General features: G+C 41.1%; 1 protein-coding gene across 1 annotated transcript in view; it reads right to left on the minus strand.

Moving 5' to 3' along the window:
* VIPR1 (vasoactive intestinal peptide receptor 1) overlaps window positions 1–17,051 on the minus strand; it is a 113,880-nt gene that overhangs the window by 13,380 nt on the left and 83,449 nt on the right. Inside the window, exons 7-9 of the mRNA XM_066555149.1 lie at window positions 5,543–5,696; window positions 2,519–2,579; window positions 96–165 (exon numbers count right to left, since the gene is read on the minus strand). Of these exons, the coding sequence (XP_066411246.1) occupies window positions 96–165; window positions 2,519–2,579; window positions 5,543–5,696 (285 nt within the window). The remainder of the gene's footprint in view (window positions 1–95; window positions 166–2,518; window positions 2,580–5,542; window positions 5,697–17,051) is intronic.

Consider the following 17,051-nt stretch of genomic DNA (forward strand, 5'->3'; position numbering starts at 1 on the left):
TGGACATTCACAGGACATTTCTCAACACCCCTTCACCCCTCCCCTGTTAGAACTAAAGATGGCTTTGCAGCCAGCAGAACGTGCTGATACTTTACCAAAATAGACACCAAAATAGGAGTTTTAATGATCCACCAGAATGGGGATTCCACTATTTCCTCCCAGCACCTAAAAAGAAACAAAGCCAGACTTAAAGCATCAAGCACAGCAAGCAAGCAGGTCTGTAACTTTCTCAGTTTTCCCTAAAAGCTCAGGTTTGCTAGGTTGGGTTGTATGAAGAGAACTAAACCTCGTGTATATGGACTGGGAATGGCCAAAACTTGCTTTACATTGGCTATGAGCACTGGTAGGTACCAAATATCCCAGATGTAATGTCAATTTTTTCCCCTTGGCCATGGAATGGGCTGGAGGATGTTAGGCAGGGTGAATGTGGGGAAGGATGGTGGTTTTTCTTAATTTCTCCTACACTGAGCTCTGCTGCAGGGAAATTCTATGGAAACCATGAAAATCTATCAAAATCTATGAAAAGATCCACCAGGGCTCCAGTGCTCTCCACCGTCCTGGATGGAGGGGGTTTGATAAGCACAGAGCAATTGGCACCAACAGAAAAAAACCCAAAACCCCTCACATCCTTCTGAAAAAAATACCAGCCAGTGGTGGGGTTAGTCCCATAAATCCAGCAAGCTGCACCTGGGCTATGGATGGAGTTAGAAAAGTTAAAAAGGGTCCAGGGTGGGATTTATTTCATCCTGAAGCCAGAGCTGTCTGCACACACCACCCCTCACCTGGGACTGCATTTTAAAGCCAAGGAGGAAATGAAGGAAAGGACTGATGTGGAAATGACTGATATTGCTTGGGACACCTTTATCTGCACAGCCAGGTCACAGAAGGTGCATTTTTTAGGAAAGCATTCATGGAAATTGGGCTGCTTTCATGTAAGAATAGATTAGTGGAGCCTGCTGCAGACGATTTCACCCAGATTCAGCTCCTCTAATTCCAAATGTTGGCAGTGAAGGCAGTAGGAGATGAAGAGAGGAACTTTTAGGGCACAGTTCCTGAGACCTATTTTAAGCATCAACTTTAGGGTGATAAAAATTGCACTCTGTGGACTACACTGACTAAATCTGCCCTAACTCTGCAGGGAGATGGAGCAAATTTCTCACATACAGATGCTTCCAGTTAGGTGTGTGCTGCCCTTTCATTTAGAATTAAAGTAGCCCTAATTTTGTCTAGTGCACTTCATTTTTGAAATAAATTGAGACAGCCTGAATGAAGGTCACTTGCACTTGGAGTTAGAATGTTTAAATAAAGTCTTAGTGTTATTTAACCAATCTTACCTAATTAGGGTTTATTTAATCTGGATTAATTTCCTGTAATTTTTCTCTGCAGGTAATAAAAAAAAAATCTGTGTTAGGTATTAAAATATTCTGTAAATTCATGCTCTGTTTTACTCAGCACAAAAATGAAGGGCTTTAAAGCCCCCAGAAAATGCAAAGAATTCTGTATTTTTATTAAGAATTTTTGGAGCTTAGTGGGAATATATAGTAAGAAAAACTGGCATCCAGAATGGTTAAATGTTCCTGTCTCTGACTCATTGTAGAGGCTATTTATTAACAGAGTAAATAAGGTCAGTTTTATGCAGATAGAGTGAAACCATAAAGGAAGTGAGTTGCCCTCAGGAAATGTGCTGGCGTGACTATAAATCAAAAATGCAGTGAGAAATCTGAGCTTCTTCTTGTAGTGAAAAAGGGGCAAATCAGGACACATTTGGAGGGGAAGAATGCATGGGAGAAAATGGATTTAACTCCAGGATGCAAATGCAAGAAGTGAGGGAAAGCACACTGAGAACAGAATAAGCACTTGTTTCTGCCTCTCTCTGGGGTGTTTTCCTATAAACCCCTTTCCAATTACTGCTTGAATAAAAGCAAGAATGAGCATTTCAGGATCAAATCCTCTTTACTTGCACATATCCTTGGATAACGCTGGTGTCTGCCTCATTTTCTTAGCTGCATTCTATCTGCTTCTTATACAAAATATCAAAGGCTGCTGCTAGGTTAAAAGAGATGAAGAATAGATCCTTAAAATCTGCTTGAGAAAATAAAAAAAAAAAAAAAAGAATTTTTAGCCTTTTCCTTTCGGAGAGAATTGGGTGTGTTTATAATTTCCCTGCTGCACGTTTAGGGTCAATTCTGCAGGGTGCAAAGCTCTGTTCTGAGCACAGGGCCAAATGCAGCCATCAGGATCTGCTCACAAATTCCCTGCAGATATCCTGATCAAGGCACTGGGAAGTAAAGAGGGGGAGTGATTGACTTCAAATGACTTTCCAGGGAGACCTTGGAGCGTTTCCTGGTTCCTGGTGGCAGGAGAGAGGTGCCATTGCTGCTGGCTTTTGGGTTGCTAAGGCTGCAGGGCTTTCCTTGGCCATTTAAAGGATTTATAAAGGAAAATATAACTGATATAAGGAAAATACACCTGATACAATTTTCTTATAAAGGAATTATAACTGAGTGCACAGGCTTACCCAACATCAAAAAAGTAAATCCTGACAATTGTCCAAGCAGTGATGAACACGGAGGGGGCACCTGAGGAGAGAAGAGATGGTGTTGCTGTCAGAAACCATGATCAAATGGTTCCCTGATTTCATTGCCAGATTATTTAAAATCTGCCTCATTTCTCAGGGCTGTTCTTCCTTGCTCTCCACCTCCCCTGAGTGACTGAGGGGATGCTTTCCCTCAGGGGTGGGGAAATACTTCACATTTTCAATCCTCACATGCCAAACTTGCAACGTTGCCTTTCCCTCCCTGTGGCCATGCAAGATCAGCTCTCTGGAACTGCTCCCAGCACGCTGAAATTCCTGTTGAAGTGCCTGGAAAAACCTTCCAGGGGTGAAATGCAAGGAATAGGGGTCACTTGAGCCACCTACAGTGTGGACACCTGTACCTAAGGAGGTCACCACAGGCACTCCTCAGCATCAAGGGGCAGAATTGTGTGTTTCTCACACACAGGTCATCCAGCTATGTTAAATGTTTGATTTAGAACAATAAAAATGAAATATCCCTGGACCCTTTTGCCCTGTAAGGGAACCTGGGGTGCCGAATTCACGGGTGAAGCTGCCTCTGCTCCTCACTCCATGATCTGCCACGTTTGGGTGGTTTTGTCCCATCCTTATGCTGGCTCTTTTCTCTCTCTTATCTTTGACTGGATTTAGGTTGGAAATACTCCAGGAAGGACATATCTCTTTGCTCTGTGTTCCTCACAGATTGTGTACATTTTATTACCAGTAATTTCCAAGTGCCATGGTACTAAACCCAGTAAAAATTAATGTAATTAGTGCATCCAAATTATTAATTCATGTGTAATCCATTCCAGATCCATCCCTGATACTCTTGCAAATGATGGATGACTGAAAGGCCAAAATATCCCTCAAGCACTTGCCATGTTCTGGAATTGCCCTTCTGCACCCAAGCAACCTCGGGACACATTAGGAGTGCAAGAAATTTCCTTTGATTTAAATCATTACCTCCATGCATTTTTCTTTAAAACCTGCCAGCTCTCCAGTGCTGAAATAAAGCATATCTGGAGCACAAGGTGAGTTTAACAAAGGTCTGACCTGAGGAACTGAAATGAGACCTGCTCCCATCATCCCTCCTTCTGCCCAGAGCATGGAGAAGCATCTCTGCTTTGCAGTGTGAAGCTGAGCGTAGCTCCTGCCACTTTTAATGGAAGTTACTCCATTACCCATGGATAATTGAGAAAATCCCGAGTCCTGGCATGTCCCTGGACATGGCTCAGTTTTATTTTACTTTTTCTTCTCAAGATTCTTCCCTGCTCTTATTATTTCTCAGTTTCAGCCATTGAGAGCAGGCGGTAGAAAGTTATTAGCTTACTTAAACATAAATCTTCAACTAAATGGCATGAAAGGGGAAAAAAAAAATCTGTTTCCTTTTTGGAGAAATAAAAGAAGTTGATCTGGTAGGATTAATTTGCATAAGTCAGCAATTCAGTTGTGAGTTATTTTGTGAAGAGTTCAATTTTCTCTTCCTTACCATTTTTCTAATTTTATTTTGCTTTGCTTTTTAAAAAATATTTTTTCATTTTCATTTTCATTAATTTAATTTTATTTGATGTGTTTGAGACTGGATTTGCATTAAGGCTGGAGAAATCACCAATGCAGTGAGCAGAAGGTTATCAGCATTAGCACACAGGTGATGGGATGATCTCAGGGCAGCTGGCTGGCCTGAATTCAGTGTCTGGTTCAGTCCAGGAGTTCTGCTTTGCTGGGATCCATCCTTACAATTTAAGGTCAATGTATGATACCAAATTCAGGATTCCAGTCAGGATCAAGGAATTCTTTCCCAATATCCAATCTAAATCTACTCTCTGTCAGTTTGAAGCCATTCACTGTGTCCTGTCCCTCCATCCCTTGTCCCAAGTTCCTCTCCAGCTCTCCTGGAGCCCCTTTAGGCTCTGGAAGGGGCTCTGAGCTCTCTCTGGATCTTTCCCTTCTCCAGGTGAACATTCCCAGCCTGGCCCCAGCCCTGGAGCAGCTCCATGACCTCCTCTGGAGGTGCTCCAGTTGCTCTACAACCTTTTTATTTTGGGAAACCCCATGGCTGGCAGCATTTCTGCAGGTGGATCTCAGATGAGGAGAGCAGAGGGACAGAATCACCTCCCCCAGCCAGCTGGTCACGACTCTTTTGATGCAGCCCAGGACTCAGTTGGGTTTTTGGGCACGTTTTGAACTCATGTCCAGCCTCTCATCCACCAACCACCCCAAATCCTTCTCGGGACTTAGGGGGGCTGGGTGCTGTCTACAACATCTGTCCTAGGGTGACATTATGATGCTTGTATCTCCATTTGTGTGTTCTGTTTATACTGGATATTATATTCTGTGCCTTCAAGACTGGCTCTGAAGAGTGAAAGTTTTGTTTTGGTTTTGTTATCAGCCGCTCCCCCACAGCTGGGGGGACACACAGACAGGGCAGTACATGGTGCTGCTTTGGCTTTTTTTGTTCTTCCTTTTGCTTTGCTCTTGCTCCTGCTTTTGCTTCTACTCATTAGTTAGTTTAGCTAGGCAGTCTGAATTTTCCCTGGACTGTTTTTATTTCCCATTCTTGGAGCCACTTGAGCCTGCTCTGGACTGGGACCTGGGAACACTGAGAGTTTGCACCTTGTGGCTGCAGCAGCTGCCCCAGCACAGGAGGGACTGAGAACAGAGTGACCACCCCCAAGAGAGACTTTCTGAATTTGTCATCTTTTTTCAGAGTGAAGAAAGGGTGTTGTCACTTGCTATTGTTCATTTTGTGTGCTGGGGGTGCTGTGCCTGTTAAACAAACAGGTTCTTTCCACTTCTCCCTGAGGAATCCTTCCCAAACGGGTTGGGGAGGGGGCCGTGTGCGTTTGCTTTCTGGAGGGGCCGCCTTTTGGAGGTTTTCTCCCAGATTTGCCCTAAACCAGGACAACATCTCTGCCCCACCTGAGTGCCCAGGTATCTGTGCTAAATTCCTGCTAAAATCACCAGTCAGGATCTCCTCCTGGAGCGTACCCCAGCCGATCAGGATGTACCACCAGAAGTATTTCCTCTCCGAGAAGAAGGAGATGACCAGCAGGGTGTGAAGGTACAACCCCTCCACCAGCAGCCAGAAGAAGTTGGCCATGACACAGTACTGGAAGAAAACCATCATGGCCTTGCAGCCCACCTGGAAGAGAAGAAATGAGCAGTGGTGAACTGTTGGAACCCTGGTTACTGAGAATTTCAGACTTTCTGTGCTGATCCCCAAGAGAACACTGCATTTGACCTGAGGCCGTGGAGCAGCTTCCAAAATGGAATGATAGAACTGGGATTGTGGGTGTGGAGTTTGAATAGAAGTGTGTGATATCACAGGGTGGAAAACTTGGAGTTGTAGGTTTTAGAATGCAGTAATATATATATAAAGCAAGATGGAGGTTTTAAAGCAGAACTGGTCCTTCTTCACCTTCTTCTTCAAGAGTATAAGTAATATTGTGCAATTAGATAAAAAAAATCTGCATTACAGACCATGAGTAGTTATTTATTAAGTTAAAAGCAAAAATAACTTGTGTCATTTCTTAATTAGACCGTTTATACTTAAAAAAAACCTTATAAAAAAGATACAGCTCCATTTTTAACTCATTAGAAAGAATCACTATTAAACTCACACTTTATGAGACTGTAATGTAAATAAGAACTAATAAACATCTGAGTCCAAACAAGAAATATCATCTCACACATTTAATCCCAACCTTAACAAAGAAAAAAAACAAACAAACAAACAAACAAAAAACCCCCAAAATCCACAAATCCACACAGTGGTGCCCTGTGTTAGGAACTACAGCACATTCCCACAGGAAAGAAATTTCCACCAAATTACCAGTGACCCTTGCTCTGGGTGTATCTTTGGGGTTGCTTTGTGCAGCACCTGAACTCCTAATGGAATGAATTCTATGGTGAAAAGTCTACAAGAAGTTGCTCCTCTCTAGGAGAAGAAGGACTGGGATATGCATTTTTAAAATAAAGGATAGGCAGGAGAAGCAGGGAAGGCACATAAAAGCATGCAGAGGTTTTATTGCTGTGGAAGGGAAGAGATTTGAAAAGGGAAGGTGAATTGTTTACCTTCAGGAAATGAATAATTAAACACAGTAACTTGCTGTGTGGAGATTTCACTGCAGCTCAGGTAATGGGAACAGTTCCCTTAGCAAAGAAATAAATACAAATGGAAATTTCTGACACTCAAGGGAAATTTCTGACACTTGGCACCCACTGCATCATTACACACCCTCCAGGTGTTGGCTCAGCAATTGCCCTGCTGCTTTCAGTGGGTGACACCCTGCATTTTCTGGGGCAAGAGTTTGCTCTCACTCCCTGGTTGGTGGCACTTTCCTGGTGTCCCGCATGTGTAGAATGTTTAATTTAGAGCAACAATATTAATTTAGAGCACCAGTGACAAGACCTCATTTCTCCCTCTACTCCTCTCCTGCTGAAAGCAGTTGCTACAAAACACTGGTTAAAAGGAGAAGTGTGGAAAGAGTTTTTTTCAATGCCATGTGTTTTGGGAGGAACCATCCCCACCCTCACCCCTACACCCATCAGTGTGTGACCCTGGGGACCCTGCTGGGCTCCTGATAACCATCTGGGAGGTGAACTCCTTCCCAACTCAGAATATTCTGTATGTGACTTCAGGGGCTGCCTGAAGGAGGGAAGGTGGCACAGGGCTGGGCTGTCAAAGGTGGGATGCAGCAGCCTCATCCCAATGGCATCACCGTCCCATTCACATTTTTTGGAAAACCCCTTCACCCAGGATTTTTCTCCTGGGAAGCTGAAAAGCCTCGGAGAAAAAGGAAAACAATTCTTTCTCATTTGCTTCTCCTGTGTTGTGCTCACATCTGGAATGTGTTTGGAGATTGTTTACCCACAGGTGATTGTTCCATTGGATTCTGCTGTGAGTTGTTTTCACTCATTGGCCAATCAGGGCCAAGCTGTGTTGGGACTCTGGAAAGAGTCAGGAGTTTTCATTATTATCTTTTTAGCCTTCTGTAAGTATCCTTTCTGTGTTCTTTAGTATAGTTTAGTATAGCATTCTTTAATATAATATAGTATCATAAAATAATAAATTAGCCTTCTGAGAACATGGAGTCAGATTCATCATTCCTCCCTTTGTCAGGGATCCCAGCAAATACAATACATCACCACAGCTTTGGTTTCTCCCTGATTTTGTGTGCATGTGGCTGTGTGACACTGCCACGCCTCCTTCCTTTTCCCCAAAGCCTGCTTGGTGTGTTTGCAGGGATTTGTGTGTGAGTGAATTCCTTCATGGTTTCACGTCGTGGGTGTTTGGCCCTAATTCAGCAGCTCCCAGGTGAGACGCTGTCAAAACCCAGGACATTCCTGCAACTGCTCTGGAGGACTCGAGACCCTGGCAGGGGGCTCAGAGACCTTGGCACAGAGTCACAAACACCTGAGCGTTGATTTTAGCCCATGGAAACAATTCCCAACTTTGTGTGAGGAGTTACAAGCCACAAGAGTTTGAGTAGAATGACAGTGAATTTATCACAGGGTGAAAATGTACAATTTTGGGGATTTAGAATGGGGCTTCAAGAGGCAAGATGGAGGAATCTGGGCATGTCCTGTCCTTCTCCTTCTTCTTGCCCTCCATCTTCTGCTGTGATGGTGGCACTTCTGGATTGGTTTAGAGTACAGACAGACTGTCTAACATAGGTGATAGGTATTGGAAAATTATTGTAAATAAAGTACAGGTAGTTTTTAGTATAAAAAGCCAACACCACCCCAAGGGTGGTCAGTGTGCCACAAACCAACCTGCTGGACAGATCTCAGCAGGTCAGAGAAAGAATGTCTTAAATAAGAGAAAATAAACAACCTTGAAAAGCAAAGCCAAAGAACCTTGGTAGTGGGGCTGGGAAAAAAAGACTTTTTAATGCCTCAGGAGCCATTTCAAGCACACAAAACCTGAGAATACACGAGGTTTGAGGGGGCAGATCTGATGCACCTCAACCACCTGCCTGTAAAACAAAGATTTCCTTTGGGGATTGTGCACCAGGGGATCACTTCTGGATGGTTGCACTGAACTCATGGCAGAGGCAGGAGCACAGCACAAGGGGCTGCAAAGCTTCACAGGACAAGGGAAGGCTGCTCACAAACAGTGCACGTGGTTTCTGCCCAGCAGAAAAGGAAAGGAAATCCCTCAGGAAGGGATTTCCAGCCTGACTTTGCAGAGCTATTGCTGTACAGAGAGAAAGCTGTGCTGAACTCAGGCCTGTGGCAGCAGAAATTGCAGATCCAAATCCATCCCCTCTTCTCCCAGCACTGGCAAACATCAATTTTGTGGCAGTCTCTGACCCTAATCCCTCCCTTAAAGGGGTGGTGGCTTGTCACAAAGCTGAGGTGGATCATGGTTAGCAGCTGGATCTGATCATCCTCTAGGTCTGTCCAACCTTAATAATTCTATAATTAAAATAATTTATTTATTTTATGGTTTTATTTCTCCATGCACATGGGCAGCAGCTGGGTTTTGGCAACTTTTTCTCTTCCTGGGTAGCAGATCAATTCTTTTCTCCTTGCTGAGGGACACTGGCTTATTTGAGCAGTTCCTATCGCTCTTGGAATTTTTGGTTTTACCTGGAGAAAAGACCTTTTTGTGCAGCATTTTGAGTGCATGGCAGTAATGTCTTGAAGCCAGGGATCCCCTGTGGCATTGGAACAGAGCTGGATGCACTGTCCTGTCCTTAAAATTAAATAATGACATTTTTCCACTGCCTGGGCTTGCTAGTGCTGCCTAAAGTGGGTAAGTTTAAAAGAGGTGCAGTTTGATTGCTGATGATCCAGTTGATCCTCTTTGACAGTGGCACATTTGGAAAACAGCCCTTCCTGGCTTTTGGGAGACCTTATTCCATGCAGCACTTGGTAATGGGTCTCCACCTTCCTGACTGATAAAATTCAGCCTCAGAGAGGCTGGTTTAATGCTGGGGAATAAAATCCTCTTTTATGTAAGATATCTTACCCTTTAGATGACAGGCACAGGGCAGAGATGAGCCATTACATTTCTAGAATTTATTTTTTTTCCATAAAGAGCAGACCTCATGATGTGTCACTGTTGAAAGACTAACATGGGCTATTTTTAGATCAGACATTTTCAAGAGAAAAAGCTGAATTACATCACTGCTTTTGCTACTCTCTCTTCTCCCACAGGCTCATTTACAGATTATTTCCTTGTCTTTCCTCAGGGATCTTGCTCTGCTCATGTCCACAGCAGATGTGGCAGTGAGATGGTTTTTCCCTTGGTTTTCTGGCTCCTCTCTTGTTCCTCTCTTTAGAGCTGCATCAAGGATGTACCAGTTGTTTTTCCCATGAAAATCCCTACTTTTCCATGTGTGTAAACCCAGCACTGCCAAGACCACCACTAAAACGTGTCCCCAGGAGAGAGAGAAAGAGAAAGAAAAAGGAAAAAGAGAAAGAGAAGGAAAAAGAGAAAGAGAAAGAAAAAGAGAAAGAAAAATAGAGAAAAAGAGAAAGAGAAGGAAAAAGAGAAAGAGAAAGAAAAAGAGAAAGAAAAATAGAGAAAAAGAGAAAGAGAAGGAAAAAGAGAAAGAGAAAGAAAAAGAGAAAGAAAAATAGAGAAAAAGAGAAAGAGAAGGAAAAAGAGAAAGAGAAAGAAAAAGAGAAAGAAAAATAGAGAAAAAGAGAAAGAGAAGGAAAAAGAGAAAGAGAAAGAAAAAGAGAAAGAAAAATAGAGAAAAAGAGAAAGAGAAGGAAAAAGAGAAAGAGAAAGAAAAAGAGAAAGAAAAATAGAGAAAAAGAGAAAGAGAAGGAAAAAGAGAAAGAGAAAGAAAAAGAGAAAGAAAAATAGAGAAAAAGAGAAAGAGAAGGAAAAAGAGAAAGAGAAAGAAAAAGAGAAAGAAAAATAGAGAAAAAGAGAAAGAGAAGGAAAAAGAGAAAGAGAAAGAAAAAGAGAAAGAAAAATAGAGAAAAAGAGAAAGAGAAGGAAAAAGAGAAAGAGAAAGAAAAAGAGAAAGAAAAATAGAGAAAAAGAGAAAGAGAAGGAAAAAGAGAAAGAGAAAGAAAAAGAGAAAGAAAAATAGAGAAAAAGAGAAAGAGAAGGAAAAAGAGAAAGAGAAAGAAAAATAGAGGAAAAGAGAAAGAGAAGGAAAAAGAGAAAGAGAAAGAAAAAGAGAAAGAAAAATAGAGGAAAAGAGAAAGAGAAAGAAAAAGAAACTAACTTAGGCTAACTCAGGCTTAGCACACCCAGCCTGTTGTGTAACAACAGCAAAAAAGCAAATTAAAAACAAACAAGCCAGACTGCCTGGCAAAAAGCCATCACTTTAATTTCTTCCCTCAGTTTAATTGCAGTTGTAGACCAGGTTCAAACAGGTGGGCTATAAAAAAAGCCCCACAAAGTTTATGTTTGATAATCAAGGTGAATTGTCTTCAAAAACTCGAACGAGAAGATTCCTCCTAAATCAATTGGGTGCCTTTGACTCCTTCCCTCCCTCCCTATCACAGGCTGTGACAAGCAGGGAATTTCCCACAATAAATTGCTGCAGTAGTGAGTGGCTCTGCAGCTCCTCCTGGGAGATACACAGAAATTTAGGGTATTAGGAACAATATCTGTGAATGAAGAAATGTGATTGAAGAAATTCTTAAAAAGCCATCTTGACAGAAGCAAAGGGGCTCACGATGGACTCCAGTGTGAAAGTCTCTGTGAAAGCAATTTATGATCTATCAGGACTTATGAAAAATAAAAGACCTTCATGGGAATAGTCATGTCTTGATGATGAACCTTTCAGAGGCTTCAACTCTAAGTGTAAAAATGTATTATTAACAGCACGGGCAGATCAATTTAACTGGATTCATGGTCACTGCCTGCCTCAGGCATAGGAAGAAGAGCTCCCAAACTCACATTTTCCCTGTTAGCTTCCTGCTCTGCACCCATGGTGCCTCAGAAACATTATGCAAGAGCACTCTAAAGCCTTACCAGTAGCTAATTAATTCCATTTATCTTAACCTGCTTTCCTTCAGGTCACAATCCATTACATTTTCATGCACCCATCATTGCCCCGAGAGCATGCCCTGCAGTACTCACCTCATGTCAGCTGTCACTGGGCAATTTATGAAGCCATTAGAACCTGGATTTGTGTCTGGGCTCGTGGATTTGTTACCACTTGATAAAGCAGAAATGCCATTCCCAGATGGATGAGCTGGGCTGTGCAGCCTGACCCAGGCACACCCCCCTGCCTCAGCCAGGTAAGGCTTTCCTGCTCCCATCAAAATGTGGAGCAATGGAGACATCAGGAAGAAGCTTTTGGATCAGTTTCTATTTCTATTTCCCTATATTCTATAATATAATTTCTGTTATTTCTATTTCTTTCCGGTGCCTACCTGCAATAAAGGTTGGGCTACTACTGAACCTGGATGGAGCATTGTACCCCTCATTAGGGAATTATTTCTGCAGAAAGAGCTCAATCCAAAGTCCTAAGGCTTAATTTAAAGCTGGTTTAAACTTGGTTTTTCTCTGTACTTTCACCTCCTTAGTGCCAGCTGAAAATGGTAAGGCATTTATAGAAACAGAATCCCAGAATGTTTTGGGCTGGAAACCTTAAATATCAACCAGTAGACCCCCTGCCATGGGCAGGGCATCTTTCACTGTCCCAGGGTGCTCCAAGCTCTGTCCAACCTGGCTTTGGACACTTCCAGGGATGAGGTGAGGATTTATGAGGAAATTACATGATACAGCCTCTATTTCATGTGCAAAGCATGGCAGGGGCAGATCCTGCAGCGATTAAAACAAATGGAGTTGCACCAGTAAATTTTGTATTAAAACAAATTGAGTTGCACCAATGAATTCTGTATTAAAATAAATGGAGTTGCACCAGTGAATTCTGTATTAAAATAAATGGAGTTGCACCTGTAAATTTTGTATTAGAATAAATTGTACCACTTTACACTGATGAAAAATGTGGTGCACATGGCTGCTCTTCATGCCTTGCCCACTTCCCATGCAGGCTTCCTCAAATCCAACACTGGATTCAGGAAGAAACTCTTTTGTGCTTTCCCTCACACGAGAAGCGACTTTAAGCCCCATGACTGTGATCCTCGAGGCTATTTAAGAATTTCTCTTTGCTGGTTTTAACAGGGGTTATGTAACTGTCAGTCTTGAAGGACTCAGCCTTTCTGTTTTGTCTCTCAGGAATTCCTGTTTGATTTTTGGGGAGCTGTCTTGTGAGTGTTTCTGAGATGCTGATTAGCTCTGGCTGGTCTAACCTGGGTGTCAGATGACTCAGAGTTGAGTTCAGGTGTAAAAATAGAATTATTTTGGTAAATGAGTTAACTGTGACTGTTTTGTGCTCATCAATCACAGGATAAAGGCACTCATGAGCACACCTGCAGTGGTAAACCAAGTCAACCACAAGGCAGCAATTAAAAAGAGAAGGTGATCAGGGTTTTAATAAAGCCCTTCCTCTCATTTTTCCCAATTTCTCTCTTTTTTTGTGTGTTGGTGCCAGCCCATGATGGTGGCACTGCTGTGTCCAGGATCACAGAATCACTGAAGTAAAGAAAATTCCTCCTCCAGAGCTCTGCCAGCCTGACCCTCATTCCTGTTTTAGTTCCTTCTGCCTCCATTCCTGTTTTATTTCCTTCTGCCTCCTTAATTCCTGTTTTTTTTTCCTTCTGCCTTCATTCATGGGTTTTCCCTTCTGCCTCCATTCCTGTTTTATTTCCTTCTGCCTCCATTCCTGGGTTATTCCCTTCTGCCTCCATTCCTGGGCTATTTCCTTCATTCCTGGATTTTTTCCTTCTGCCTCCATTCCTGTTTTTAATCTTCTGCCTCCATTCCTTCCCTCTGCTTTCTTTCTGTTGTTTTGCATGATTTACAGGACCCTTCTCTAGGTCTCTAGGGCTTTTTTTTTTTTTTGTTTTGTTTTATTATTTTTTTTTCCATTCCCCTCTGTTTTGCTGTAAACCTTAGACTGTAGCAGTGATCATCAGATAGCACCCAAGGAAACAGCTGACTCTCTAACATTTGTTTTGCTTTAACACAGGTGCATAAAAAACCTTCTACTATTGCATTTCTCCATCAGCCTGCATATCATGGTGCTCCCACATGGATCTGAGTAGCCTCACTGCTGGAAATGAAAACGTATCTGTCTTCAACTTCCATAAATAAAATTCATTTAGGGGCCTGTAGCTGTTATCAGTTTGTCCTGAGGGAATTAAAGTAAAAAACCACCAATTTTTCACTCTGAAAAGATGAGATATGCATGCAAATTCTCAACTGCTGAACTCCCACTCTCCTTTGCAAGGAATAATTTTTGTGTTGGATTTTTTTTTTGTTTTACTGGAATAATACAAAAGGGAAAAGATAAATTATGTGATCTCCCTTGGCTGAATCTCCAGCAAGGGGAAACTTGCAGAGCTCAGAAAAAAATGCCAGCCTGAATTTAATCTGTAGAATCTGATCTTTGTTTCCAGCAAACTGTTGGCTTTGTCTTCAGCAGGGCTGGAAATGTAAGTGGTTCATCATTATTATGCCATCCAGATATGACAGTAATGAAACTATATCAAAACCTATCCCTAAACCCACAAAAAATTAAATAAAACAACGATTGAAGTGTTCAGTTCAATCCTTCTGCCACATTTGTTGTTTTGACTGTTGTTTTCTGCAGGGTGCATCCCAGGGAGAGAAGGAAAAGGGAAGAGAAATGGTGGGAATGCCAAGAGGGAAGGGCACTAAACCTAAGGAAATCAGGGATAAAGACTAAAACTTCTAAGGAGGTCTCTTGAGTCTGGCAGGGAAAAAAAACTAAACCCAAAAATAACCAAAAACCAAACCAAAACAAACAAAACAAAAACCCAAAAAACCAAACCAGAAAAAAAATGAAGGCAAATCCAGACTGTAAAAATTTTTCACACACAATGAACAATTTGCAGACGTAAAAAAGCCACGTGTGGTGAGTTTTCCATCAGAAATGACCAATTAGTGAGACAGAACATAACCTGAGTGAGACAAAAGCAATATTGAGGAAGCTGAATTGAAGAATTATTGAAGAACTCAGGGTGGGTGGTTCCACAGAGCCCTCTGAGCCTCATCATCTCCACATCCAAGTGCTTAAAGCCCCAGCTGACAAACACACTCGAGCAGATGCCTGCTTTAATCCATTTAAGCCAATAGGAAGATTCAGTTACACAAAATTACAATTAAAAAGCTACATAAGTACTTTATGAGAGAGAGGGAGGAAGTGGGTATGGTTTCCTCACAGTAGCTTGAGCAGAACATTGTTTCTGTGCATGGCCATCACACCCCTCTAGAAAATTCCCTGCAGAGTTTTGCTTCTTACTGGAAAATCCCACAAAAATCCAGTTTTGGAAGAGGTCAGTCTAAGGATTCCCCATGATCTTTAGCACAAGTCTCTGTTAATTTGGTGAGAGTTCTTTATTTGACTCCTTATAGTATATATTGTGAATCTGTTAAGATTGCGGTGGTAATATATTTGCAGTCATAAGGTACTAGATCATAATAATATAAAATATTATATAATTATATATTTCTATATAACTTATAATATATATAATTATATATAATATATATATAATTATATATATAATATATATAATTAAATATATATAAAATAATATATATATATAATTATATACTATATTTATATACTATATATATATACTATATTTATATACTATATATATACTATAATATAAATATATACTATAATTATATACTATATATATTATAATTATATATACATAATTATATATGCAATAATATAATATAATTTATATATTAAATATTATATAATTATATAGTTATATAATTATATTATATAATTATATTATATAATTATAATTATTAATATAGAATTTTATGATTCTATATTAATATATAATATTATTAATATAATAATCATAAAAAGTGTTTTTTAATAGTAGGGAGAGCTTAAGCTGCTCTCTTTAATTGTTTCTCTCAAGCCTTTAATTATGTCGTGTGTCAGTGGTACATATTTGGGATTTGTATTTTGTTTGCCATATTTTGTTGGTATGGCTATTATTTGTGTTGATGTCATGTCAAAATCTCCTTCCTTTCATGCTTTTTTTTTCTAATTTCTGCTTAAATGGTAGAATTTGGAATGTCTCTTGAAGGACCTTTTGTATTATTATTTGAGCTGACTCTTGGAATACGAGGAAATGAGGCTAATTCTCTGCTTTTATTCTGTAGGTTTGTGTCTCACAAAGATGCTCCTTCTTCAGGCTTTGAGGCTGTATTCATTCCTTCATTCGCTGTGCCTAGGCACAAATCTAACAGACTGGGACACCTGGGAGGAGGAGAAGGAGTGAGGGACATTTACAAAGCCACCAGTGCTGAGTTTCCTTGGTATGGGACAAGGGGCCTTGTGCAGGTTCTGGGTTTAAAGGTCATTCAAGCCTGCTCCATTTAGTCATAAAGACAAGCCCTGCTTGTCAGCTCAGGATTTCTGCCCAGTGAAAACAGGTTGATTTTTTCACCCAAGCAGCAAGACTTTTCTTTCCCCCAGGAGAGAGTTTATCCATAAAGCAGGACCAAGGGCTACACATCACTCTGCAAACATCACCCAGCGCTGGCTCGCACCATCACTCAGTGATGCTCATCACATATATTTTATAATTTGGCTGCACTGGCCCTGAAATGCTTACAGCCACATTCTCAGGCACTGTGGCCCATGGAAATGCTCAACAAATTAATTTTTGGGGGTGTTTGTACATGTTGAACTCAGTAGCAATCCAATTCTCTTTGAGTTTAAAGTGGTGGAGAGTTAAAACCATACCTGAAGTGTCCTAAACTAGGTAAAATGAAGAAAAATGCAGAAAAGCCTACTAAAATGTTTTTTAATTACATATATGTCTTCCTCTGTTGGAGTTCCTACTTGATTGAAGCATTGACACATTTGTTGGTTAATGTATTTTTGTGTGGCTGGAGCACAAAACATAATTTAAAGTCTTCTTACTGCAGCAGGTAATATCAAATTGAGGACTTTGGTGCCTACATCAGAAATGCTGGGAGAAGATTCTATTCATTTGGATTTTATAGCCCTAAATCTGTTCTGTCTTTGCCCTTTCATTCCCTAAAGGAACCGAGTGTGGTGTTTCTCTTCTAATGAAACACCTTTGTTGCTTTGGGTTTGCCTTGTTCTAAACCAGAGTAGCAGTGAGAGCATTCAGCAAATGGTTTGTTCAAATCTCTCCCCAGACTGAAGGAGCTCAAGGCCACATCCATTACACACACAGCCTTCAGTGAATTGTGTATAAAATCCTGACTATGTGAATTAGCACCAGGACTCCCAAGTCCAGCTTTATCCTGCAGGTTCAAAGCACAAACTTAGCTCAAGCTAACCCAACCAACCCCACAGGAATGGATTTTATAAAAATTTTTCCTAACTGATTAATGTTAGGAGAGGCATTTTGTGTCAGTGTTTTTAGACTGCGACCTAAAAAAATTGTCCAAAATCCTGGTTCTAGACTGCAAGGGATATGCTCAGCC

This window comes from Molothrus aeneus, chromosome 1 (assembly GCF_037042795.1).
Source record: "Molothrus aeneus isolate 106 chromosome 1, BPBGC_Maene_1.0, whole genome shotgun sequence".
In the NCBI taxonomy this organism is placed as follows: domain Eukaryota; kingdom Metazoa; phylum Chordata; class Aves; order Passeriformes; family Icteridae; genus Molothrus; species Molothrus aeneus.